This window comes from Orcinus orca, chromosome 5 (assembly GCF_937001465.1).
Source record: "Orcinus orca chromosome 5, mOrcOrc1.1, whole genome shotgun sequence".
NCBI lineage: Eukaryota > Metazoa > Chordata > Mammalia > Artiodactyla > Delphinidae > Orcinus > Orcinus orca.
Genome location: NC_064563.1, coordinates 140,664,171 through 140,691,710, shown reverse-complemented (window position 1 = coordinate 140,691,710; position 27,540 = coordinate 140,664,171). Strand labels below are relative to the sequence as shown.

Here is a 27,540-nt window from a genome sequence, read left to right as displayed (position 1 = left end):
TGTTACCTGTGGGGGGTAAGGGTTTGTTCTCAGCTTTGTCTTCATCTTCATGTTTTTGGGTTTAGCTAATTTCCTAGTTTCTTGTGAGGTAGACAAGGCGGTCCTCCAGGAGTCCTGGGACTTGGACGTGGACACCTGGTCCAGGGACAACTGCAGTTCCTTGTATTCGATGTCCCTGAGGAACAAAAGAGGGGGACAGGTCATGTCCACGGGCTGTGAGGAAGGGTGGGCTCCGGGACTGTCCCCAGGGCGAGTTCATTCAAGAAGCTCCACTGTGTCGTTTCCACTAAGTGGATGGGGCTGGGGTTCGAGGGACGGCCCACCCTCGTTATAAAAGCCACCCCACAGCCTCGAGCTCAGAGCCCCCGGGAGATGCCGAGTGATGTCAGTGTTCTTCGGCAGGAAGAGAGGGAGCGCAGCATGGCTCTCTCCCACCGCGTGAGCCCCACGCACGTTTCCTGCGGACACCATTCGCCACTAGGCAGGGTGTCAGGGCACAAAGGAAAGGACAGAAATGCTACTGATCAGTGTAAGTGTCTGTGGCCCAGCTGCTTCCCTGTTTAGCACCAGGGAGGTGTGAGTGGCGACCCTTGGCGGTCCAGGAGCCTGGCTTCCAGCCTTGTCCACTTCCACACCAGGGGCCCATTCCTGCCCTAAAGAGCCAACTCGGCACTGTCAGATTCTCAGGAGGGGAAGTTGCCCAGAGCCCTAGCCCTAGCCCACGTGGGCCTGTTTGCTCAGGTAGAATCATTAAGGGACTAAAATGCTTTCTCCCGTACAGTTTTGCTAAAAAAAAACACCGCCTACCTCTCACCCCGCCCCAAACCCCCAGGAACCTGGCACTCACTCTGTGAAAGCACGGAGAGCCTAAAACCTCACTGCATTAGAGAGGACCCTGTTCAGGGTGGGGCTGGGTGCAAAGTGATTTAACACGTAATAGCCACGTTGGGCGGAGAGGAACATATGGTCCCAGGTAGACTTAGGTCCTGTTGCTTCTACTGGTCTTAACTGCGACTGAACTTAACGTTCTGGAGTTTTAAAGGCGCTAAATATTCACTATCATTTACAACAGGCTACGTAGGAAGACAAGGAAAAAATGGGAGATAGCCCCTGTCTCAAATGGCAGAAGCAGCAGGACGACCTAAACGTCTGTGGTCCCAAAGAGTATAAATTTGTATTCCTGGTCCAGGATATGCACCCCCTTTCCATCCTGTTCAAGATGGGGGGCATCGCCCGCCCGCCCTCTGCCCACTCACCCCCCTCACCCGGGGCCGTCCGATCCCATCCTCAGCCTCGGGGCACACCCGGCCCTCAGTGCTGATACAGGAATCCTTCAGCCCTTCCCAGACAACCAGATTGTTCAGTAAAACAAAACAGGAGACAAATGAACAGTTCCAGAAAGACAGAGGGAGAGAGAGATGGTGCTTCTGGGAGCGATCTGATGACGGCCGGGGGAGAAGGAGAGAGCAAGGAGAGAAACAAATGCGTCTGACTTACGTGAGGACATAATTGACACTCACGATGCAGTGGGGCCGGGACGAGCGGCTGTTGTGCACGACGGTGGCGCAGCTCTGCACCCACACCCAGCCGCCAAGCTTGGACAGCAACCGGTAGTACTTGGTGGTGACCTGGCCCTTCACCAGCACTGCAAGCACAAGGTGACATGAGTCCTGGGGAATGATTAGGCGGCCCTTCACCCGCCTTGGAGGAGGCTGCCCCCGCAGCTGACCTACAGCCCAGGTTCTGGACCTTTCTGGGGTCAAGGACACCTTTGAGAACTTGACTAAGGGAGTGGGATTTCTCCACAGGAAGATGCACACGTGCGTGTGCGTGCTCACACGCACGGGCACACACGCAAGATTTTTGCCTACGATTTCACGGGGTCCACGGAGCAACTTCTCCCCTCCCCTGTGAAGAACTCGAATTTAATTGTCACTGCTTTCACTGGGAGAAGCAATTAGTCCCCAGACAACATTGGCACCTGGCAGAGTGATAATATTGGTTTTGTTTTTTAGTTTCCAAAATGCCATAATTACGTTATAATCCCCCAAACTCATAATAGGTGGAAGGAAGGGTGTGTGTGTGTGATGTAGTTATTTAAACCCAATAGTAAGTTAAGTGCATTCAACGGAGTGTCACATTGTTGCTGATTTTTGCTGTTCCCCAGAACATGTGTGTACTCACAGTGAAACTGTTTGTTACTCTATTGCCATTTATACTTCTTCCCATTAACCCTAGTTCTCCCTGGGCCCACGAATTTCCTATGATGCTCACGTAGGAGAGACCTCTACCTGGCTGTGTAATTTCTGAAAGCTGGACCTGTAGGCCCATCTTCTATGCAGGGCTACAAACTCTGGACCTCTAGGCAGCCCACTTCCAAAGCCTCCAGGGGCACCTAAACTGCACTGATTCCCCTCAGGGCCTTCGGGAGAGCAGGGGGCGTGCTGTGGGGAGGAAGGTGAATTGGTGAGGTCCTTCTGGATCCACAGCTCATACCCATTGACACACCGATCTCATATCTAGGAGTTACTCCTATGGGAATTATGAGTAATGCAAAGAAAGACTCAAGGGCAAAGAGATTCCCTGAAGTCCTGCTTCTAATTCAGGAGAAAAGGAAGGAGAGACTTACCTGTCTAATAATAAGGAAGAGGGTATATAAGTGATGGGATACCAAGCAGTCACTAACACGATGACTGATAAGAATTTGTAATATGACGGGGAATACATATGACACAACGTTAAATGAAGGAAAGACAAGACTCAACTGCATAACGTATAATCCTAATATGAAAACGTGTGCGCGTGCGCGCGCGCACACACACACACACACACACACACACACACACACACATACATATACACGCCCAACTAACTATGTGATCTTGGACAAGTTGCTAACTCCCTGTGCCTCGGTTTCCCCGACTATAACAGGAAGATAATCACAGTCCCTACACCATCGGTTGCTGTGAGGGTTAGAGCGTTCGTGTGAAGATTTAGAACAGTGGCAGACTTGCGCGAAGGACTCGACATACTAGCTCTTGTTTATCAGACTGATGAAATTACAGGTAGTTTTCATTTTCTTTTCTTGATTTTCTGAATTTCCAACAAGGAGGGGGTATTCGTTTTATAATCAGAATGAAATTTTAGTTAATTTTCACATGGGTAAGCAGTCTGTCTGGGGGTGGGAAGTGGAAATACAACGTCTATGAGGCCCCACACCCCCTAGGGATGAAGCCAGGGTCAAACGTGTAACCACCGTCCAGCCCAGACGCCGAGGCCGGGCTCTGGAACAGCGCAGGACCTGCTCTTTTCTTCCCAGGCTTACCATCGGCAAGTCCCTGGACTCAGCTGGCAGAACTAAGATCATGCTGAAGAGTGTAGCCCATGCTGGTAGGAAAGAGCCTCTACAGTGCTGCTTTTCCTTGTGAGGACTGCTTTTTTAACAACGAAATACAGGGTTCCTATTTCCAGCTCATTTTCGCATACACCGCCTCATTTACTCCCCTGCACACACCCGCGGCAGGCGGGCATCACCAGGAAAACAGAGCTCGAGGACATGGCTGGGGCCCAAGCCACGTCCTCTGACTCCCATTTCTCAGGGGCCATTGTGTGAGGAGGGGGCAGCGGCCTCTCGAAGTTTCTGTGTAGCTACTTATGGAGGCGGGTGTGGGCCAATATTTAGGGGAGACTCAGTTAACCAATTTGCTTATGGCCCCCAAAGAGAGGCAACATGATCAAACTGAGGTTCCCATCTGTGGATTTCCCGAGATGTCATTCTTTCTTCAACAGAAACACCTGTTAATCTCTTTGGCTTTGATCTCAAGGACCTCTATTCCTTGCAGTGTTTGTAAGGCCCCTGGGACTATGACATTATACTTTTCCTTTTTCTTATACTTCCCCTTATTTCTTACCATATTCCTAAAATCTCTCCATAATCATCTTAAGCTGAATGCAATGACTGTTGGAATATTTATCCCAAATATTTTATATGAGGATTTGAATGGCAGGATTTGCAGAGATTTTATTAGCGCTGACCCTCCCTGAGTCTTCTACGATGAAGCTTTAGATACAGAGACCAAACAAACATAGATGTAGTTTTTTGTTTGTTTGTTTGTTTGTTTTGCGGTACGCGGGCCTCCCACTGTTGTGGCCTCTCCCGTTGCGGAGCACAGGCTCCGGACGCGCAGGCCCAGTGGCCATGGCTCACGGGCCCAGCCGCTCCGCGGCATGTGGGATCTTCCCGGACTGGGGCACGAACCCGCGTCCCCTGCATCGGCAGGCGGACTCTCAGCCACTGCGCCACCAGGGAAGCCCCATGTAGTTTTTTTTAATTTTTTGGTTTTTCTTTTTGCTTCTCTGTGACCCATGGCAATAATGAGCATATCAATTCAAGGTGAAATCCTAGACACTTAGTCACAACATTCTTCGGTTTGCTCTAGCTCCTCATCCCATCTGTTGAATTTAATAATCTGTCTGAAGGATCCCAGGCCAGAGTGCTAAGAAGCAAGGCCCTGCTTACGGTAGTTAGCGGTGCATGGGGGCAGGGGGGAGATGTCCCCTAAGCTGTCAGCTCCTGCAGGCAAAGGCCCTGCCCTTGCACCTTCCTCTGGGATGCAGCATCTCTGACATCCAGATGAGAGCCAGTGGTCACAGTTTACCGAGGCCACTCTGGAATGGAACGTCTACTTCCACAAATACGCTATCCTAAAAATAGATGGCCTTCCTGGTTCTTCCAGAATTCCTCCTGGTTCCAGAATCCTTCCTGGAGGCATAGCCACGTCAACGAGCTGGCCTCTGGAAGGAAAGTAAACTTTGGCCTCAAGCATAATATCCATTTCTGTTTTGAATTTTAAGAGCTGAAAAGGACACCAAAAATGCCTGTCGTGGGTTGAATGGTGTCCCCCCAAAAGACATGTTCTAGATTCTAACCCCTAGAACATGCAAATGTGACCATATTTGGGAAAACGGTCTTTGTAGATGTAATTAAGGATCTCAAGGTGCTATCATTCTCATAACAAGTGTCCCTATAAGAGACAGAAAAGGAGAAGACACAGACACACAGAAGGAGATGGAGGCAGAGACCGGGGTTTGTGGCCACAAGCCAAGGACCACTGGCAGTCACCAGAAGCTGGAGGAATCGGGAAGGCTCGTCTCCCAGAAGCTCCACAGGAGGCATGACCCTGCCGACGCGCTGACCTCCGGGACTGTGAGACAGTACACTGCTGCTGTTTCACGCCACTCAGCTTGTGGTATTTGATTACGGCCGCCACAGGAAACTAACCACCCCTGTGGGGAAGATGTAAGTGCAGTCCCCGTGCTCTTCCTGGCTCTCGTCTCTGCCAGCAGAGCCTCAGGGAGAGCACAGTCAGCGAGACTGGAGACAAGCCACGTGGTCCTTTGGGGAGCGGGTCTCGGTGTCCTTGACCCCCCACGCCCCTGCTCTACACCTGGGGCTGGAGGGAGTTTGGTCACTGAGACCTGGAAAGCCCGGGGGGGAAGAACTTCCAGGGGGCTGCATTGTGCAACATCTGCAAAGTGACACTGACCACAGAAGATGGGTTCAGCCAGACCCATCAAGCCACACCTATAAATGTCCAAACTGCTCCCAGGGAGCAGGACAGCGTGTGGATCGCACTGTGCTTTCTATTATCGATTATTTCCCATTTCATTGCTCATGGCTCCCCCTTAATGCACAGGCTCCCTGCACCTTCGACAGGAAGACAAAGCTGCTTCTACCTCCAGACTCTTTTAGAGGGGAGCATCTAGAAAGGATCTGCATATGAATTAAACTCCATCATCCATTTCCAGTCCAGAGGCAAGAGAGGCCAGTGGCGGAAGCCAGCCTCCCTGTGATGTCACTCAAAACTCCTCACGGTAGATTGGAAACTTCTTTCAACTGTATTTTCTATTTGAAGACCTTTGTCCCTGTTCCACAGTTGTGCTACAGAGTGGTTGCAAGCTGACATCCCATGGACTGCATGTGTCCACAGATGTGCTTTGTTGGTGGCATAGTGTTGCTGTTACCCAGAATGCCTTTGGCTGGGTCATGTGTTCTCCAGTTTGCCACAAGCTCCACCACTCCATATTGCCCCATCTGCACCCACTCATACATTCATGTTACATGTCCGGCCCCATAAACATTAGGGTTTGTGGCCCCTGTACGTCATTTAAAGTGCGTTTTCCATGGGTCTACACCAGCCATCCTATAATTTTGTTGTAACAGTTATTGCTTGAAATATGTGGACCACATATTCAGGCTCCAAAGCCTTTCTGTGACATTGAAATGTTTTCATAGTTGGACACAGCCTGTGTTCTCTTTGGCATTTGGGCTTGGCCCACTCTGGACAGGGTCCTACCTAGAGAACTAGGTGAAATTCATAACTACTTCGGATGAACAGCCATGTAGACATCATGGTTCTTCTAAAACACTATTGTCCACAAGAATCCTGCCTGGTGTCCCTGACACATCTTCAAGTTTACAGATATTGATCCCCGCCCCGCCTGTGCACCAGGCTGCCCCCTGCCCACCCTGAGGACCTGCAGGTCAAGCCCCCCATATACAAGAGTCTCCCAAATGCTTTGCAAAGGGAGCAGGGAGGCAGGGAGGCAGGCCCCTGCTGGGAGGACATTCCCAAGGCCACGGGACAGGGCTGCTAGGGCCTCCCCTCAGCCACCAGGAGGCAGTGAGCCGGGAACGAGCTGGGAGGGTCCAAGACATTCCCTAGAGGATCCCCTAGAGGATCTCCGTACAGAAGGTTCTGGGGAAAGCCCTGGCACAGACTCACTTGGAGAGCTCAGCTGGGAATGCCCAGGACCACACTGACCAGAGGCTGAGGTGCCGGGGCCATTCCAGCCCCCATCTAGCTGGGCCCTGGAAGCCTGTGCTCCCCCAGACCACAAGGGCCAGCCCCGCTCCTGTTCACGCGGCTGACTTTCTGGAAGGCGTTGATTCCCTGTCTTGCGGGGCTGAGCTTTCTTCGGACCTCGTGGACGCCTGCTGCCGGTTAAGATAATGTTTTGAAGAATGTGTGGAAACCATATGGCTGACCACGGTCCTGCAGAACCACCACTTGTTACGTCCAATAAGGCCTCTAGCAGAGCCCTTCGCCTGGCTCCTGGGTTTCGGACACCGGTGTGGAGAAAGCGTGGCCCGGGCAAACCGGACAGTGAGCTTCCTGGGGTCCTGGGTGTCGGCAACTGTTCGTTTTCTTCCTGAGCCGAGTTACCTGATCAATTGCCAAGACAGTCGGTCTGTACGTTTCACAGGACCAGGAGGCTCCCTGGGGGCCTTGGAGACCTGAGGGGCCCAGCGGGTGGGTCACCGTGGCCGCCTTAGGCTGTGGTACATGGAGGGGAAGCAGTCGACGCCGAGTGGGTGCCCAGGCCCCGGGGGCAGCCCCCAGGCCAGCTCCAGCTGTGGTAGGATTGAAGGACTCGAGGTCCAGTCGCCAGGGGCCGCTGTGGGGACCCGAGGGGAGCCTGCAGGGCGGGAGGCTCGGCCGGGCCCCCGAGCCACCAGAGCAGCCGGCGACAGGACCGAAAAGTCACCTTGTGAAGGGACGCGTCCCACCTTCTCGGTCCCCTCACCTGCCCTCCCCAAGCCGAGATGTCCAGCTAAGCTGTGGGGACGGGACCATGCCCACCACTCAGGCGAGGCTGAATTATGTCCTCTCCTCAAATTCACATGTTCGCATCCCAACCCCAGGACCTCAGGAAACGGCTGCGTCTGGAGACGGGGCCTTCAAAGAGGTGATCAGGTGAAATGAAGCCACATGGGTGGGCCCTGACCCAGTATGACTGTGTCCTTAGAAGAAGAGGAGAATGCGACCCAGACACACACGGAAGGGAGAGCACGTGAGGACACAGGCCGGGCGTCTACACGGCAAGGAGAGCAAAGAAACCAGCCCTGCTGACCTCTTGACCTTAAGCCCCGTCTGCAGCGTTTCATTCCGCAGCCTGCGCTGACTGGCAGACCGCACAGCACGTGGGCAGCATGAGGGAAAGCACTGCCCGGAAGCAAGAGGCCGGCCCTGCCTGGGCACTGAGCCGGGGGTGGAAACAGAACCGGACGGGGTGCGGGGCTCGCCTCAGCCCTCACGGGGCGGGAGCTTCAGTGTGGACGACACTCCGGCCAGCCAGCAGGGGCCCTGCACAGTGGGAGCAACAGGCCCCCAGAGAGGGGACAGCCGCGTGTGCAAGGACAGGCGAGGGGCAGCCTGTGGAGGGACGGTGCCTCACGGAGCCAGGTGGGGGACAAAGCTGAGGACACGCAGTGAAGAGGTGGACCTTCACTCGGGACTGGCCACCTCACACCCCTCCCCCCACCATGGACGCCCCAGAAACTTCCAGAGGCCCCACCTCCCGCCCAGGCTCCCCCCACCTGGCCTCAGGCCCCCCAACCTGGCTTCAGGCCCCCCTCCCCGCTGAGGCCCCATCTCCACGCTGAGTCCCCACATCCACCCTGAGGCCTCACATCCACCCTGAGGCCCCATCTCCATCCTGAGGCCCCATCTCCACCCTGAGGCCCCATCTCCACCCTGAGGCCCCACTTCCCCCCAAGGCTGCTCTTTGGCCGAGCCCCTGGCAGATAAGGGGTACAACACCCGAAGAGCAGCCTCAGCCAATGCCTGGAGTGTATAAATACCCCCACTCCCTCTCTCCTCAGTGCCACAGCTGAGGCAGGTGTCCTGCCTGGCCTGCTAGGGTCCCCGGCGGATTGGGGGCCGGTGGCCTGTGGCAGCAGCCGCCGGACACGCCCCTTCGATGGCTCCCTCCCTTCCGCACCTCATTTCCCATTCGCTGCCCCTGCTTCAGCCACTGTCCAAATAAACCATTGCCCTTGAACCTCAGACTCAGCTCCTGTGTTTCAAGGAAATTAAAGATATGCCAAGCAGCCCTGGACGGGGAGAGGCAGGAACGGGAAGCCCGGGAAGGAGAGTGAGGCCGCAGGGACCACCGGACAGAGAGATTTCAAAATCTCCCGAACAGCACGCCCTGAAGACCCGCCTCCAAACACCTGCCCTGGTTGCAGACTGTCTTCCCTTTCCTCGTCCAGCTCTGGAGGCGAAGTAACGTTCGGGGAAGCGTGTCGGCTGCCCTGAGGGACGTCTGGAGACGGTTCCAAGGCTGGAGCCGAGGCTGAGCTCCAGGAGACCCACTCCCACCTGACTCGTGGGTAGAGGCCCCAGCTGTTTCCGGCTGTCACTCGGCTTTCGTTGACATGGGGGGGGCAGGGAAGCTGGCGGAGGGGAGACGGGTGGGATCCGAGGCCATGGCCGCCGTCCCCCGGCCTCGCTGCCCTGTGCTCTGCACCTGCTGCCCCCGCGGTGGTTTCTCGGCCATGGTGAAGGTCAGAGTCACAGCACAGTAGCAGTCATTGCCTAGACTGCTATTTTCTGTTTTCTTTGATTCACCAATTCTAGCTCATCTGGCAAAGCCGTGCTCCCTCTGGCGTGTAAACCCTCCGCCTTTTCTGCGTGTCCCTTGGAAGCCCGTGTGCACTTCCCTCTCAGGAACCTCGCGATAATCGCAAAGTCTGGAAATCCCCAATTCCGAATGAAGTGAGGCGAATTCATCGCGTAAATCACAGGAGACCTCTCGAATAAACCCCCCCCCCAGTAGGTTTAGGAAGTCAGATGAGCTCAGGAAGACGGGGGCCCCTGGTGGACAAGTTGAAGACCCATCGTGTGGTCAGGACCACTGAAGGCCTGAGCACCCAATGGCCTGTCCCACCCACAGACAGGCCTCTCCTCCTCCCAGCCTCACCTGGCCCACCTGGCCCAGCGCCCCTCTGGTTCCTATGCGAAAAGCATCTGGTCCATGTCGGGGACACGGCAGCCTCCCACTGGCCACCACCATGGGCTTCATTACATTTGCAAAACACAAGTTGAATTTGTTCCCCCTGAAAAACCCTGTGCTCCTCTGTTAGCCGTGCAACGCGAGAGATGAAAAGTGGTATTTGAAACGAAGACTAGTTCCGTGAGCTTCCTTTCTCTGCGCTTACAGGCTATTTTCCCACAGTGCAGCCCTGCTTTGAAAAATAACTCTCCCTTCGTGTAATTCAAGGGTTTCCTTTCAACTCCTGTGCTGGAGAGAGAGGCTCACCGTGCTCCTGCTTCAGGGGACGGGGCTGGGACCCCCAGGGCTGGGGCTTTTCCTCGGACACCCTGACAGTGGCAGGGAGGTGTGGAGCTGTGAACCCTCCCATTTGCTCCCCTGCCCGCGCCCCCCCCCCCCACTGCCTGTCCTTTCCTCTAGACTGTTCCGTGGTGCACAGCCTCCAGCAGGTGCCTCTTCCACCCCCCTTACTCCAGAGCACACATTCCCAGCGGCTCCCGTCTACCGCCCGCCCTGCCTTTCAGGTCTCCCGAAGACCTAATTCTGTAATTGACACTTCCTGCCCCGTTTACACAAGGAAGACTTCTAGCTCCCGTATCAGCGACCTGCCCTACAGAGCCCTTGTAAACAACAGGCAGCTGCTTCCTACCACGCTGGGCTTCGAGAAGGTCAGGGACGTTTACATGAGATCGTGATTTGGCCATTTTTTTAAAAAAAGACATAAAAAGCTGCTCACAACTCCACGTATTTGCATGCACGGGGGCTTTTCCATGCTGTTGTGAATTACAAGGAGCAGAAAAAAGCTGATGGCGTCTGCCCAGCCAACCTCCTGGTTGTCACAGGTTTCTGCCCTTAGTGACTCGCGAGGAGAGCGATACCCTAGTAACTGCCGGGCTAACTGAGTCCCAGTTGTCACCAAACGGCCAGGCAGATGGCGTGGCCAAGGAGCGAGCAGCCCCGGGACCCGTCGCCCAGCTGCAACCAACACCAGCATCTTGTCCTCTGATGCCTCTTAGTCAACACACAGCGAGAAGGAGGACGTGCCACCCGGGCCACATTGCAGAAGATCTGGCTCCCCCAGCCCCCCGTACCCCGTTAACAAGCACCCCTGGACCGGCCATTAGCATGGTGGGGCTGGGCGGCGGGAAGATGAGCTATTCTACTGCATCCCAGTTATTTGCTGCCTCGATTTGGTTCTACAAGAAAAGTGTTACTTCTTTCACCATTTCAGTGACGAGCGCCTCCACCCTCCCATCCAGATGTTCCCCAAACTTCCTCTGTTGACAAATGGAATACTGTTGGTTTTCTCTTTCTACGTGGAGTTCTCCCATCCTAGAAACCTGTGGTCTCCCTGAGCTTCCCAACCAATGATGCACAGCGGTTGGAGGCCGAATTCACTGGTTTCAGCTCCCAGCTATGTCACCTCCTTGCTGTGTGACCATAGGCAAGTGGCTTAACCTCTCTGAACCTCGGCATACTCAACAGCAAAGGGAGGATCGTGAACATGAGAACCTCCCTCACTTGGTTGGTAATGGATTTAATCACTTAAACAAACAAGTGCCGGACATTAGTAAGGGCCCTGTAAGTATCAGTTCTTCTACTGCTGTTGTCGTTATCCACAACTGCTATCCAGACGTCATAGAGAAATTTAGGTTCCAAATCCATAATCTATTGAATAGAATCCAGCAACTTCCACATCATCCCACACCTGCCAGGGTTTCACTGGACAGTTGAGAAGTGACAGTGAGTGCCTGTGCTGAAAGCAAGGGCTACCTGGAGACAGACTTGATGTTTAAGATTCGTGGGTACATGATGGGTAGTCATGGCATCACACAAGGGACGCTGCCCCCACTCTGTCCTCGGCGCTCCCTCCCAGGCTGCCAGGGCTCCTGGCCAGGGTGAGCACAGTACTCACAGAGGTGGTGCGCATATCGCAGGTGGAAGACATCGCAGCCATGCACGTGATGGTACAGGGTCTTCTCGATCAGGTCCTGTGGCTCGTACCCAGTCAGCTCGGTCACCCTGGGGGAGGGCGGTGGCTCCGTGAATTACAATGCCCTGCAGATTGCGTTTCATTTAAACTAACATTGGTTTTTCCAACTAATCAAGTGCTAAAAGGCTTGGGGGTGGGTGGAGAGAGTGTTGATTTTGGAAACTGAGAATGATCTTTTTTTTACAAGAAAGTCTATGAGCTCCAGCCCAGTGCACGACACAGCACTCGTCATGAGCAGGAATGTCCTTCTGAAGCCACTGGCTGGAAGGTTTGGGATGGCTCAAAACGGTCAATACCTTTTCCAGGTGAAGCCTATCAGAAGATGCTTAAGAGTGGACTTGATACTGATACTGGGAGGAGCTACCAAGGTGAGACAGAGCCCACTCGCTGGGGTTTTTGGGGGGGAAAGTCCGGTGTGAAAGTTTTAAAAATTATTCTGGTAAAACATACATGACATAAAATTTACCATTTTAACCATTTTAAAGTGTACAATTCACTTGTATGACCATCACCACTTCCATTTCCAGAACATTTTCATCACCCCGAACAGAAACTCTGCACCCATTAAACAATAACCCCCCACTTCCCCCTCCCCAAGTCCCTGGCAACCTCTCTTCTGCGTTCTATCTCTAGTAATTTGTCTCCTCTCGATATTTCCTCTGAGTGGAGGGATGCAATATTTGACCTTTGGTGCCCGGCTTCTTTCATTTAACATGTTTTCAAGGTTCATCCATGTTGTGGCATCTACCAGGATGCCATTCCTTTTTTATGGCTGCAGAATATTCTGTTTTATGTAGATGCAGCATTTTTTTCATCCTTTCACCTGATGATGAAAACTTGGGTTGGTTCCACATCCTGCCTGTTGTGTGTGCGAACCTGTAACCCTCCATCCACACTGGACACTGTTACCTGGCACAGTGGGTCTCAGGATGATGCTATGATGATTGGGGGATTCCTGCAGATGAGATTTAGGGAGTAACGGGAGACGTTTAAGACTCCTATCGGTGGAGGACTGTTTGCCCCCAGAAAATAGTATAATGACACCCCAAACTGTCGTGACTGAAGGCAAGGCTTATCGAGCTCGCTGTGGAAATGGAAGCATTCTCCCTGTGCTTACTCACCATTGCCCATTTTTTATTCTCATCAAGCCCCAGGCATATTCATTTCCCACTTCAGTTCTTTGAAGAAGAGTGGCTCTCAGCACCCATCATCGCTAGCATTTGGATCCCTCCACCCGTAGGTGAAAATTGCATGTGGCCGTGGTACCTATTCCCAGGCCACGGATAACGGTGCTGGGAGCCACGCCCCCAGAGGAGGCGGCCCTAACATCTTGGTGACAGACATTCAAGAACAGATGAAAGTGGAGACAAGACGGGATTCCAAAGGAGGTGAGGCCATGGTGAGAAGTCAGTGGGGACTGAGGGTGACAGGGCCTAGGGGCCCTGCTGGCCCAGATCTGAAATGTTAGCTGTAAATTAAATGGGGAAACTTGACCTCACTTTCATTCCCTAACCCGCTCCCCTTTCTGGGGAGCTCTGCACAGGCTTTGGGTCGTAAATCTCTGTGAGCCTCATATTTCCATGGAATCACTCACTATTTGGTGTACACATTTCCATGGTGTTCCTCCAGGGCAGGAAGGAGCTGGGGCTGGAGGTGGGTAGAAAGGGAATTTGCACAGGCCAGAGCCTCTCAGGGCTCGGGGGACCTGTCCAAGGGCCACCTAGAACTTCAGGCCCCACTGGAGTCTAACTCCGTGTGGCAGGAAAATTGAGACGTCTGGCTTCCCCCCAAAAGAAAACCAGGCATCTCTACGGTGTGGGGATGAAAGAGGCTTCCCAGACCCTTTGGACGTAAAGTTTCAGAACAACGGCCCCGAATGTGTAAATGAATCAGAAACACATGTATTAAGTTTCTCATCAAAGTACACACTGGCTTTAAAAATTAAAGGGGAAGGGAAGGGTTTGGCAGGCTGCCCTCTTGTTTTTTTCCAACCTTCTAGTGTCTGAAGACCTGTCAGAGGGATTTGCCAAACCCCAAACATCGCCGGGTTCACCCATCCTTAGCAAAAGCACCAGCTACAGTTTCAAAGTGAAATACCACAAAACCCCCATGAACCAGATTTCAGGTTACGCCGAGTTCAGTTTTGTCTCGGATTATGCTGGCGGGGGGGCACCAGCTGGGCCCTCCTGCCAGGACTCCCACCCTGGCCCCTGTGACTTTGGGGCTGCTGGGCTTCAGGCCAACCCCTTGCCGTGGCTTCTGGGGTTTGGATGTGGGAGTTGACATCACCCTGCCAGGCCTTTCTACTGACCCTCTGGCACTGGGCCAGTTCTGTCCCCCAGCCCAGTGGCCTTTCAAAGACCATCGAGCTGCAACCGACTGCAGACCAGAGTGTGAAGAATTCTTCAGGGCCTCCTAGACGACGGGGGTTCAGAAAAGACCTCAAGGCTTTGCTAAGAGCTTCCTGGTACTTAGTAGAACTTCACGGGCTTCTGTAGAGACAGGAAGTCCTCCTCGAGACGGCCACCTTGCTTTACTACTCACCTCGGGGCTACGGCCCTTACACCCAGAAGCAGAGGCTCCCTTCAGGAGCAAGCTGGCCTCCGAGCTAAACTCACACAACCTCCTCCGTAAAGCTCCCAGATTTGCCCCTCACGTTTCAAAGCTGTGTGGATTAAACAACTCGAGGAGACCTGAAATCCCTCCTCTGGGGAGACGCCCCTCTTTCCTCGTCTAGAGGATTCACCAAGCCTCAGAGCCTTTTCCCGGGATGGTCAAAGAAAAACTGGGAGATAAAACAAGGGAGAAACCCGTCGTGTCCTCCCAAATTTCTAAAATAATGAACATGGACAGTCAGATTTTCTTGCAGTCCACTTTTTTTTTTTTTTTTTTTTTTTTTTTGCGGTACGCGGGCCTCTCACTGTTGTGGCCTCTCCCGTTGCGGAGCACAGGCTCCGGACGCGCAGGCTCAGCGGCCATGGCGCACGGGCCCAGCCGCTCCGCGGCATGTGGGATCTTCCCGGACCGGGGCACGAACCCGCGTCCCCTGCATCGGCAGGCGGACTCCCAACCACTGCGCCAGCAGGGAAGAAGCCCCACAGTCCACTTTCCGAAGTGGCTCCTGAGCCTGGAGAGAGCTTCTCTGTCCCTGCGTGCTGCAAGGCCTGCCCCACGCCCGGCTCTGGAGCAGCTCCCAGCCTCCCAGCTCCTCCCTGCAGGTGCCTCCGTCTTTACTGCAAGAAAACAGCCCTTGCCAGCGTCTGGCCCTCCCAAGAGCTGCCGGCATCTTTCCCCCAAGGGGTTGTATTTCCTCTCTGCTTGGAGTTTCTGGGAGCGTGAGGATGACCCCGTAAGGCCAACCCTTGTCATTTCTCTACCTCTGAATGGTTCTGAGCTGCATTCACGATGAGCTAGGCTAGTGTCTTCACCTCTTATCCGTAACCAGGTAAGTTTATTTTTATTCCATAAATGGGTAAAAGGATCAATTTTTTTTTTTTTTTTGCGGTACGCGGGCCTCTCACTGCTGTGGCCCCTCCCGTCGCGGAGCGCAGACTCAGCGGCCATGGCTCACGGGCGCAGCCGCTCCGCGGCATGTGGGATCTTCCCGGACCGGGGCACGAATCCGTGTCCCCTGCATTGGCAGGCGGACTCCCAACCACTGCGCCACCAGGGAAGCCCAAAAGGATCAATTTTACGTCATGTATATTTTACCACAATTTTTAAAAAGTGAAAAAAAATCAATACATCCTAGCTTCGGGATATACAGGAAAATGTGTGTGTGTGTGTGTGTGTGTGTGTAAAACTTGTCTCCCAGAAAGCTCAGCTACACACACCAAAAGTCAGGAGTTGGGTCTCTGAACACTCGTTTCCGTCTGTACAGTTGAGGAATCTTAAAGGCCAAGAGGCACAACGACTCACCTTGCAGGTGTATCAGGCTTTTCACTTTTACAAATGCTTCCCATCTACGACGTAGCTTCATCTTTCCTAACATCCTTGTGAGTAGCCAAATGGGCAAAGGAAATGGAAGCCCAGGGAGGCCCCGCAGGCCCGCAGCCTGCCTCGGGGGACGCAGAGACGCCTCCCCAGGCCCAGTGAAACAACAGGTCAGTGCCTCTGCCTCGTCCACCCTCCCTCCTCTCTATGAGAGGAGATTCTCAAATTGCTGGGCCTCGCCAAGTGGGAGACAGTTCTGGGGACGCTGCAGCCTCGCCCTCCCCGTCAGCCGGAGGTGCCCTCCCAGCCCAGCTGCCGACGGGCACCTGTGGGTCCAGCCTTCCCCCCAGAGAAGGCCCCCTCTCTGCTCGCTGCCTCAGCCCTGCAGGGACCGCAGAGCTCGGCTTCCCGCCAGCTGGAGCTGGAAGCCCTCGCAGTAACACACACCGCTCAGAGTGGAGACTTTCTGTTTGTTTTAAAGTCCTACCAACTTGACGGAGACACAAGGCAGAATCCTGACCTCATGGATCTTCAAAAGGCTAACTTTTGCCCAAAACACATATTTCCAGTTCAAACTCCAGTGAGACGATGAAAATATAAACAAATAAAACAAGTACCTATAAGCTGGAGAGGCCAGCCACTCCTGGATGATTAAGGTCGATACTAATTCTTTCACTAAATCTCTTTCTAATTCATATTCTTAGTACAGCTTATTGCTTGCTACATGTTGGTTTAATAGTGTAGCTTTCAGGGGCCAGTTTCCACCATCAGAATCTTCCGGAACTCTGCAGCAGCAGGTGCCAAACTCACCTGGAATCCAGGAATATCAGCTTCAGGTCGAGGCTGGCCCTGAACATGAACATGTTGCTGTGCAGCTTGATCTCAGTGATGGCGCTGGGCGGCAGTGACTGGCCCACGGCCACCAGCCCCACGATCTGGTAGCATGAGTCGTACAGGGACATGTCCAGCATATACTGCCTGATCTTCAAGTAGCCGCTGCAGTGTATGACCTGGGAAAGCACAGGCAGGGTCAGCTGGTGGTGCCCTAGAGGTCAGACTGGTACCCACCGCTCCTGGCTCTGGGCCTGCTTCTTTTCTGGAACAGGTTGGAATATTCCCCCAGCCCAGCCTCTACTGAGCCGTGCAGCGAACATGCTGACAGACATCTGATTCACTGCTCGGAAGAAATGAACTATGCTTCTTTCTTAGGAAACAATATCGTCATGAAATATAAGAGTTATCTTATGCAATTGACTATGCCCAGTAACTCCACAAGTGAAGACTCTCTGCTGTATGATGCATTTATGCGTAATTAACTCACGGCCATTGCAATTAGAGGGCACAACAATGGCATTTGGGGAGCTGAGCACTTGTTCCATAATGTTCACTTCAGTAACTATAAAGCTCATCTCCCAATGAGATTGAATTTCGCAATTGCTAACTTGACATTTAAATAGTTTGACAAGCTGTATCACTTCAGTAAATGAAGAGTTCTTTCAGTACAATCAAAAAAGTCCTCATTTTTTTTTTTTTTCCGGCTGTGAGGCATGCGGGATCTTAGTTCCCCGACCAGGGATCGAACCCGTGCCCCCTGCAGTGGGAGTGTGGAGTCCTAACCACTGGACCGCCAGGGAATTCCCTTTAAAAAAAGTCCTCATTTTGAACGTATGCTTATTTTATTTTATTTACTTTATTTATAATTCAAGATTTTATCCACTTGTAATAAACAAAAATCCAGCGTGGCTATATAGAAACACTTCTAATTGTTATAGCCAAGAACCATATAGGAGAAAATGTATAGTGTTCCAAATATCAAACGGAAACATCTGTACAGCCCTAAGCTTCAATATTGAAGCATTTACACCAGTTACAGTCAGTAAATTTTTTTTTTTTTTTTTTGCGGTACGTGGGCCTCTCACTGTTGTGGCCTCTCCCATTGCGGAGCACAGGCTCCGGACGCGCAGGCTCAGCGGCCATGGTTCATGGGCCCAGCCGCTCCGCGGCATGTGGGATCTTCCCGGACTGGGGCACGAACCTGTGTCCCCTGCATAGGCAGGTGGACTCCCAACCACTGCACCACCAGGGAAGCCCAGTAAAATCTTTGAAAGAATCACGATCATCATAACAGCAGTGATGAACAGCTAACATCTTAAATCCTCTTTTCAAAAACTTTCCTCAGGATTCCTGAATACACTCACAGTCTTGAGGGCTGGAACAAATCTTAGAATCTTTGGAGTCTATTCTCCCATTTTACTGATGAGGAAACTGAGGACAAGGTAGGTGATGTGTTTTCCTTAAGATCAGACAGTTGGATGGTTAGTAAGTGTCAGAAACATCTCAGGACCCAAGTCTCCAGAAGAATATCTACAGGGTGCAGGGTGGTGCTGGAGGCTTCCACCTCTGAGGTTTAGGGTCTGGGACAGCAAATAAGAAAAGTATCTCCCAATCTATGAAACAGAGTGAGGTAATGGTCAAAGGGAAGAGCTGGCATTGAGGCTCAAAGGAGCAGGGCTGAAGAGAGGCTGAGGGAAGGCGGACCCTGGGATGGGTAGGAGGGGGGAGGGGCATTCCAGAAAGACAGGACAAAGGGCAAAGGCACAGGACCCTTTCCTCTCTCTTCACCCCACCCCTCCCTCCTTTTATGCAAATTCTCCCGCAAAAAGGCTCCCGTCCACCTCTAGCCCCAGAGCGGTGGGCTGGTGACCCTCTCTCTTCTGAGGCAGGAGGAAGTCGAGGCGCGGCTGCTCCAGCAGTACTGCCCTGCGTGCAATGTAGAACCTGAAAGTGCCAAGGTCAAATTCTACCCTTAGCCCCATTGATTCCTGGCCTCAGACAACGAAATCCAGCCTGCCTGGAATATCCCTGTAAGATTCCAGCTCTCACACTTGCCGTGAGTAGCGTCCCTAGAAAGTTCTACATTAGGCAGTGATGCCTTCCTGTCTGCAGACGTTCCTGAACGTGAAGCAAAGCACAAAGCACGGCGAAGACCCACCGACCCACCGCTGCCCCTTCCCGCCTGCAAGCCCTTGGCTCCCGGTACCTTGTATCCGCTGCAGGTCAGGCCGGCGTTTCTTTTCGCCAAGACACACTTCATTCGAAGAAAGAACGACCTCTCGATCTCATACTCTGAAAGCAGGCGTGAGGTTAGATTGGCAAACTGTCCCACGATGCTTCCCCTGACTTTATCCCAACACTCCCAATAAACCCTCTGGACCAGATCAGGCAGCCAGAGGCCTTGGCCCAGTCCACCCAGAACCCCACCCAGAGAGGCCGGTGGCCAGGACCCGGCACAGCTTCCACGTGCTCCAGAAAGGGGTAGCCCGAAACATGGCCACAGCAAGACCTTGCTAAACGCCAACCTGGGGCCAAGGTGAGGATCCGTGCGCAGCAGCCCAGCCCTGCTCAACCTGCCGTGGTCCCCTGATGGTGGCCACAGAGAGGCCTGGTGCCAGGAGCATCGCCTTGGCCAGCCCTGGGCGGGTGCCGAGCCTGCTGGGAAGCCCAGAAGCATCTGATGTCCCCCCTCTGACTGACTGAGAGTCAGAAGTGCAGGCCTTTCCCTGGCAGAGGGAGCCGGCCCCAGGGCCCCTTGTGCCAGTGCGCCCACGGCCATGGGCACCGAGACTGCCCCGCATCGTGGGATGGGGCAAAGGACCCAGCAGACCCACTGGGCCAGATCAAAGCTTTCACCCTCAGTTACAGCCCTGGATGGATGCCCACCCCCTCCGCCCCTTTCTCTGGCCCAAAGCCTTTCCTTCATTCCTGTCGCAGGCCTCACACACGAATCTCCGACCTCACTACTGCAAACGCAAACGTCCCCCAAGGAAACACCCTCTGCTTTAGTGAGCGGACACCAGCTCTCTGGGCACGGATGGCAGACTGTCCTCACCCCAGGGTGAGAGCGAGGTCATTCCACTCTAAATAAACAGCTCTTTGGTGGTGGTTAATAAATTAATTTTTAAAGAAAGGTTACCGCTAGGAATGGAAGCAAGGCCTTCCGCCCCTCCCCGAGGGCACTGCCCAGTGTAGATAAGGGCATCACCTCAGAGGCCCCCCTCCCCTAGCTGGAGGGGCTGCCATATTTACCCACAATTTCTCTGCACAGCTGGGGTCTGGAGGCAGAAGGCTTCCCTCTAACATGGCGGCCTGTCTACCCCATTTCCAGAAGAGCACACTCAGGTGTAAAATCCATCACCCAGTAATTAACTATCCAGTTCTGGGGAGGGCCCACTTCTCACACAATTACCATAAAACAAGGAGGCCAGTTCAGACACAGAAAACCAACTCTGCAGATGAGGTGAAAACCAGGTGCTGTGAACCTCAGAGCCTGAACACTCGGTTGGCTGTGGAAATGAGTCAGTGGGAGACCCCACGTCTCCCAGACCTTCTCCTGTACTGTTGGCCCACCTTAGACGTGGACCCTGCAGGAAACTGGACGGGTCTCCCGATACTCCCATTTGCTGTCATTTTCTAAACACTTTTTTAAAGGCTACGACATGGAAGGGTAAAATGAAACCGGAGCTACTGACAGAAAGCCCACTCCCGTGCAATTAACACACTGTAACTTTTTAAAACAATAACAACACATTCAATATCTTGTAAAAGCCTATAGTGGAAAAAAATCTGACAAAGAATATATATAAAATCGAATTACTTTGCTGAACACCTGAAACTAATAGAACGTTGTGAATCAACTATACTTCAATTAAACACACACACACACACACACACACACACACACACACACACCCCACAATGTTCTGAGGAATTCTCTAAGATTCCAGCTGTCTTTGTCCGACTTTAAACAACCCCGAAGTGAAAGCATTAGATTCGGAACCAATGTGCTCTCCTAGCCCTTATTTTGTTGGAAATTATTTCTTCGGAGTCGTATTCCTGTTCATGTATGCAGCTGGACCATTTCCAAGGACTTAAGCACCACAGGCCATAGCTACAACTAAGCCCCCATCTCATTTCAGAAAGCGACATACCAGTCTCCCTCCTTGGTAGACACATGGTGACTATTTCTGGAGCTAGAACATGGGGGCCACAGAGCTGGATCTGCAAGGGTTTTTTTTGTTTGTTTGTTTTGTTTTTTTTTTTGCGGCATGTGGGATCTTCCTGGACCAGGGCACGAACCCGTGTCCCCTGCATCGGCAGGCGGACTCTCAACCACAGCACCACCAAGGAAGCCCTGCCAGGGGTTTTAAAACTGAGTGTGCTATATGTGTTCTCTCCTCCTAGCCTCAGAATGGCCCATCTCAGGAGGAAGCAATAAGAATGGAACCCATTTTTTTTTTTTCTGTGGCTGGCTACCCCATTCTCATCACTTTTGACACTTCTTCTTTGGCATTTTGTCTCACTAGGGGATTTTGGCCGAGTTGGGATACCATAGTCTGAAGCAGACAAGAGACCCTTTGGTCAGCATACTGGTTGGTCTCATTGGGCCATCAGAGGGAGTTACAAGGCCAGGGCCCCTGGAATAAGTTCTTCTGTGTCTTCCTAGCACACATGGCAATTGTAAATTAAGGAGTCATTTGTGTGAAGACATGTTACACACCCTTACTAAACAGCCATGCCACAACTGTTCTAACAGGGTGCTTAAAACAGTGGGGACCACGTCAATACGTGCTAAATGTTGAGACTGTCAAGAGAAAACTCCTGTCGCCAAATGGAGCCAGGTCAGCAGGACAGACCTGCCTCATCCGTCTAGACCAAGGCTTCTTAACTGACTCGTGCTGTGGCACAAAACCTGCAGATCCCCACCCAGAATAACGTTTCTGAGAGTATAAAATATATGAGATTTCAAAGGGCATCAGCTGTATTGAAAAACATCAAAATATTCCAACAAGCGGTGCTGTGGTTATACATGTGCTACCTTATTAACACATTAAATAACAAGATCCTGTAGCAGACTCTCAGCTCCTGAAATTTCAAAGTAGTGGTGAGCATAACCGATATGTTTAAATACCTGAAACAACCATAAGGTGACATGAAAATATCTGTGAATCTTGTTGTAGGCAAAGCCACAGGTACTTGTGATAGTGAGATGGCTTACTGTCTACAATCTACAAGCAAAGGAAGTGCTAGATTTCACCTAGAGGGAAGAAAGATGTCATTTTCCCCGTGCAATTTCATGCCCCCCCCACCCGAGTTTTATCCTCGGACGCTCTGGTTAAGAGGCCCAGGTCTAGACCTGTGTCGCTGGCATTCTAAACCAAGAGCACCTTGGGGTGGAAGCCTTGGACCACTTTTCTCTGTCTCCTACTGTGCACCTCTCACAGTCTCTGGCACGTGAAAGGGTATCAGTAGTTGCTTTAAAGGACAGAAGCATAAAAACAAATCCCCACTTGGTGGACCCTGCACGTTTGCTGGAGAGACCTGGCTGGGCATCATGGGAAACTAAGCCCTAGGGTCACAGCAAAGAGCATCGTCCGGCGTTCATTCTGGTTTCTTTTCGTCTGGAGGAAATACCTTGGAGCAGGTGATGGTGAAGAGGCTGGTGGGCTGTCAGGACAGCAGTCATCTCATCGTGGTCGGAAGGATGGATGTACTCATAAATGCTGTTGCCCGTGAGCTCCACCTGCCGCGGAAAGGAAGGGAGGGGTCAGGAATCTTCTCTAGGACTTCGGGGAGGTGGAGAGGTGAAGGTGTATTATAGGTACGCACCTGCCAGGGAGAGACAGGACCTTGATCTCTGTGCTCAGCCCACACCTTACCCTCACACAGAAATGTTTGCCTTTTCTCAGTCAGCGCCCAGCTGTCTCCCAACAAGGCCAGGGGGGCGTCCTGAGCAGGAGTGAAGTATGAAAAAGGTGCACTGTGGACCGGGGGACCCTCCTGGCCTGGGGAGCATCCTTCACACGGGAGGCGGCTTAAATCAGACCGGAGCCAGCCCCATCCTTCACCTGCTGCCTGTGGGGACTGGTGGCCAGGAGGCCAGTGGCCACGTCCAGAGCAGGGTCCCTGCGACAGCTCGTGCACACGGAGGCTGAGCACGGGAGCCTCGGGGGCACCCTGTGCTCGAGGAAGACTCGCCCCCAGCAAGGTCCTTTCCTTCGGACCCTGCTGGGCCTTTCACGTGGGCAGAAACCTGGTCCAGGGTGCCTGTGCTAACCCCACGGCTTGCGCCCCTGGGTGCGGCTGGGTGGCTGAGTGACCTCTGGGAGGCTGTGGGTCACTCCAGAGAGCCACATGACCTTGGGGCTGATCCCCCGACATTCGGACACCACCTACTTCCAGACACACCCCACAGAGGACAGCACGCAGGCCTAGAGGCCATGTCCTTGTTGGACTGGACCCTGCTTTGCAGGCATGGGCGTTTCCAGGAAAGCACCATAGTTAACGATCTTTCCACAGAGGTCCCCGGAGACTCAGGTCCTAACCTTGAGAATTTTTGATTGTTCTCCCAAACACAAGTGTCATGATAGGGGATGACAGAGATTCTTAGGACCTGGGCCCCTCACCCATCGGAAGATGGGCAGTGGCATAGAATGTTCCAGAAACTACCACCAACGGTGCAGCCTTCTGAGCAGTGGGGGGGGGGGATCCTTTTTCAGAGATCAACAGTGCAGACAATGGCAGTGAGTCAGCGTCAGCGCACCTAGAGTACTGGAGGTGGGGGCAGTGATGGTACTCCTACTGCAGCCAGTGGGAGCCCCACAGCCCAGTTCAGGAAGATGCTGAGAGCGTGAGGAACTGCCTTGGCGTAGCACAGAGCCTTGGGTGGGTCTGGGGACTTTCTCAGCCCCGCCCCCAGGGGACAGGGCGAGATCAGAGAGCAAAGCCAGGCTGTTATTTTTAAGTGTGTCTTGTCGCCTGTTTTTTTGGCTGCTGTCAATCGGAGCAGAGACTCAATCCTCGGTAAAGGGGCAGCCCCGACGGTGCCGTCTCACACAGCAGGGCAGCCCCAGCCAGGCCGTTTAATGGAGAGGTTCTCCCAGGAGCCACCGTTCCAAATCAGCGTCAAGGCCATAATCTCTTTACGCGGGACCAGGGGGCCGCAGAGAGGTGAAGTCAGTCCCACTCCGCCCAGCCACTTCTCCCAATGTGTTAAGATGTGTGAGTTGCCTTTCAATTCAGAACGAGTTATGTTTCTGGCCTGCTAAGTAATCTTGTCCCTAAAACAGGTTTCACAGTTCTATTTTCTGCATTTTTCATGGAATGTTTTTCCCAATATTACACAGAGCAGCAGAGAGAATCCTCTTGCAGAAACGTTCCCTCTCTACCTCCCCAGCCTGCCACTTCGCTAAGGACCCAAATGGATATCTGTCTATGGAAAAAGTTACTACAGGATTTCATTAAAAATAAAAGAATAAAAACGAAATATCCTTCTTTCAAGTCAGTCCTGGTAATCCTTAAAAAGTTTAAATAAATCAGCAACACTTATGGCAGCCATTGGGGACCGGACAATCTCCTTTTTCCTGAGGGCAGCCCTAGAGATGCTGTCCGGTGGGGAGGGATAGAGGCTGATAAATAAGGGAGCTATTGTTTAAGTTGATTCACAATTTCAATGGTTTACTTTAAAAACGAAAAAATAAAAAATAGAATTTTTGTGCGTGTTGGCCTATCATTTCTCCCTTACCCAGGTTTTTAGAGAAAAATGACAATTCTGGTTTGCTCCAAGTTCTCTTTGAGAAAAAAGTAATTGATGTCTTTTTAGAGAAACACCTCGTACATTCGTGAAAAGACTTGCATCTGGGCTCACAGGGATCCGATTTGCCTTTTAATCCCAAAGTAGCTTTATCTGTTTCCAAAGATCCCATTCTCATCACATGCCTTTGGAGAGTGAGAAGAGTGAAGGTCCATGAATTAAAAGGCTTGATTTTCTGAATACTCGGGTTAGTGATAAACCTCTAAGGCTGTCTAACAAGTAACGTAGTCTTCAAGTAACGGAAATGTTTTTAAAGACAAATTTTGGAATGATAAAACAGCACTGACCTTGACTTAAAATTACGGTTGACATGGTGTTTCCTGTATTGACATATCTATTCGTGCTTTTGAATGTTGAAAGAAATGTGACTACCTCACCAAAAAAAAAAAAAAAAAAAAATTACGGTTGTTGCTATAAAACTCCCCAGCTCTCATACAACAACCTTATTAAAAGAGACCTTCAATGTGATATTTTAGTATCTGTAAAACCCAGCTAACTACAAAATGAATTGCTTTCCTACTAAGAGCTTTTTTATGTTTTGCTGAATAGCTTTTCTTCCTGCCAAGAAAACTACATATGATAAATACAGCACTAAATGGATATATTCTGGGTCAGAAGGGGAAACTCACCCAGTACTCTGGAAACACACATTCCTCTGCTTTGGGTGTTTTGCTGACTATGGTAAATTAACCATTTTAAAAAAAGATGGTTTGGGTTTCAGGGTTCAAGTTATGTCAACAAACATTAAACGCCGGTTCTTTCTCTTTATTTCAAAAGTGAAAGGATTAGGTCTTATGGCCCCAAACAACACCGTGGTTATTTTTACAGTTGTGCTTCCGGCCACACTCTCAAATATTACATTTTCCTTTATGTATCTCGTGAACAGCTATTTCATACATATCTATATTATGTGAGAACGTATACTAGTTACCTAGATGTTATATACCATATGCGACTTCCATAAGGAAATTTAAACCACAAGGATACTTTAAAATGTTTGAAGAAATACACAACAGGTATGCAGGACTTTTTTCCTTCTTCAAATATAAGTTAATGACGTTAACCAAAAAACCATGAAACTAAATCATTTAATAAACTTGGTGGATAAAAAGTGCTTCCCCAACTCTACGTCTTCCAAGTAGATGTGTGTCTACATGGATTCTTTTGTATTATGAATGTGCGCACACACCAAATAGAATTTTCAAGCAGATGGCTGACTCTTTTCCCAACGTGCACTATGGGCTGAGGAGACAATTAGCATTTTGTGGTTCTCCCTGTCATTTTTTGGTACCAAAGTCTGACAGCCAGGATTGCTGCATTTACTAATTTAAAAGCAAAAATAAATTAATAAACTCTGCCATATGAAGTAGACTTCTTATTCCAATACATGCTTTTAAAAAAGTTCAATAAAAGGCCCTGAATTGGGATGGGCTTGTAACACATAAAGAATCGTTTTTATATTCTCAAATAGTTCAGAAAGTTATTTAGATGGTGCAGATTAAAAAAAAAAAAAAACCACCAGTTTGCTGTGAATTATCACACAATTATGGCAAACCTAGGAGCTTATGTTCCCTAGGAGCTGCTAACATAGAGTTTAACCCCGAATTAATGTGAAAAATGTTGTTACCTAGAGATATTGTTATAGAGAATAATTGAAAGTTCTTGGAACACAGAAGGGCCTTATGTAAATATAAGCTATTACTGCCCTTATTCATCAGAAAACCTGTTTAAAAGGTTACTCTGACTAGTGGGTAAAATTTTATTAACACTTTTATCTCCGGTGATTAAAAAAAATCTTGAAGCCTATTTTAATTAAAGTTTTCATGTTTGATATGTTTGTCTGACTTATACTACTACTAGTAAAAATAATCTAAAAGGTGCAAAAAAAATTTTTTAAACAGAAGTTGGGTATTTGACATTCTTTTCAATACCTTATTTTACTATTTAAGAAGACAGAAAAAAATACACATTGTGATTCTGCCTAGGTTTCCTTCTGCAGAGTTAACTGGGCAGAGGAGGCAGATTTGAGGGGAAAGTTTGTTGTTGCTTATTTAAACGGTTCACCATGAAACACTCCCCAGACATCAGCGTGAAAGCGTTTTTGTAGCTGGTGACTGATAGTGAGATAGTCCCGCCAGGAGATCAGAAAAAAATTAGCCGTCCTACATGGACAGGCAGTTTGACTTATTTTAAATTGACACTTCTCCTGGCAACATACAGACAAAAGGCATCTTTACAATTTTTTTGGAAAATACAAAATTATGATATACAAAGTTTTACGTCTGCATTAGGACCAAAAGGAAATATAATTTAAATTCCAATTCTGCTTAAATTCCTTTATTGGTCATTTGTAGAGACGTGGATGGATCTAGAGACTGTCACACAGAGTGAAGTAAGTCAGAAAGAGAAAAACAAATATCGTATATTAGTGCATATTTGTGGAACCTAGAAAAATGGTACAGATGAACCGGTTTGCAGGGCAGAAAGTGAGACACAGATGTAGAGAACAAATGTATGGACACCAAGGGGGGAAAGCTGTGGCGGGGTGGTGGGATGAATTGGGAGATTGGGATTGACATGTATACACTAATATGTATAAAATAGGTAACCAATAAGAACCTGCTGTATAAAAAAATAAATTAAATAAAATTCAAAAATCCAAAGAAAAAAAATTTCCTTTTCTTGGTGTTTATCATGAACAGGAGATATATTTGTTACCTATCCAATGTTTTGGTCATTCTTAATTATTGTGTTCAAAAACAATCATTTTTATTTCCCATGTGAAAAGAGAAAAGTGACAGAGAGCGAAAGACAGATGTAGAATGCCAGACTGAGCAGCCTGACAGAATGAACTGGAAGATCCTCATATGTGCACAGTGCCTTATGATGTGCCAGAACATTCCCCATGACTAATTATCCCTAATATGTGCCCACCAAAGGATGCTATTTGAAGCGACTTTTGTGCTATTTGAAGTACAATTCTAATGAAACTTACAATGCCTGGTTTTGTGGAGCTCCCTATAGTTTATAAATCACATGGGCCCTTGGTATGTTTCTCACTATGATCCTAAAAGAGTAGTAGAGCGGGCATTATTTTCTTATTTAAGTTATGGTGCAGAGAGGTCAA

At 50.7% G+C, this 27,540-nt stretch overlaps 1 protein-coding gene across 3 annotated transcripts in view; it reads right to left on the bottom strand.

Moving 5' to 3' along the window:
* SIM2 (SIM bHLH transcription factor 2) overlaps positions 1-27,540 on the bottom strand; it is a 45,876-nt gene that overhangs the window by 4,425 nt on the left and 13,911 nt on the right. For all 3 annotated transcript variants that reach the window (XM_033418268.2, XM_004264550.3, XM_033418269.2), the window contains 6 exons: positions 22,235-22,343; positions 18,804-18,889; positions 16,574-16,773; positions 11,753-11,859; positions 1,498-1,645; positions 7-175 (listed from right to left, as the gene is read on the bottom strand). In XM_033418268.2, the coding sequence (XP_033274159.1) occupies positions 7-175; positions 1,498-1,645; positions 11,753-11,859; positions 16,574-16,773; positions 18,804-18,889; positions 22,235-22,343 (819 nt within the window). The remainder of the gene's footprint in view (positions 1-6; positions 176-1,497; positions 1,646-11,752; positions 11,860-16,573; positions 16,774-18,803; positions 18,890-22,234; positions 22,344-27,540) is intronic.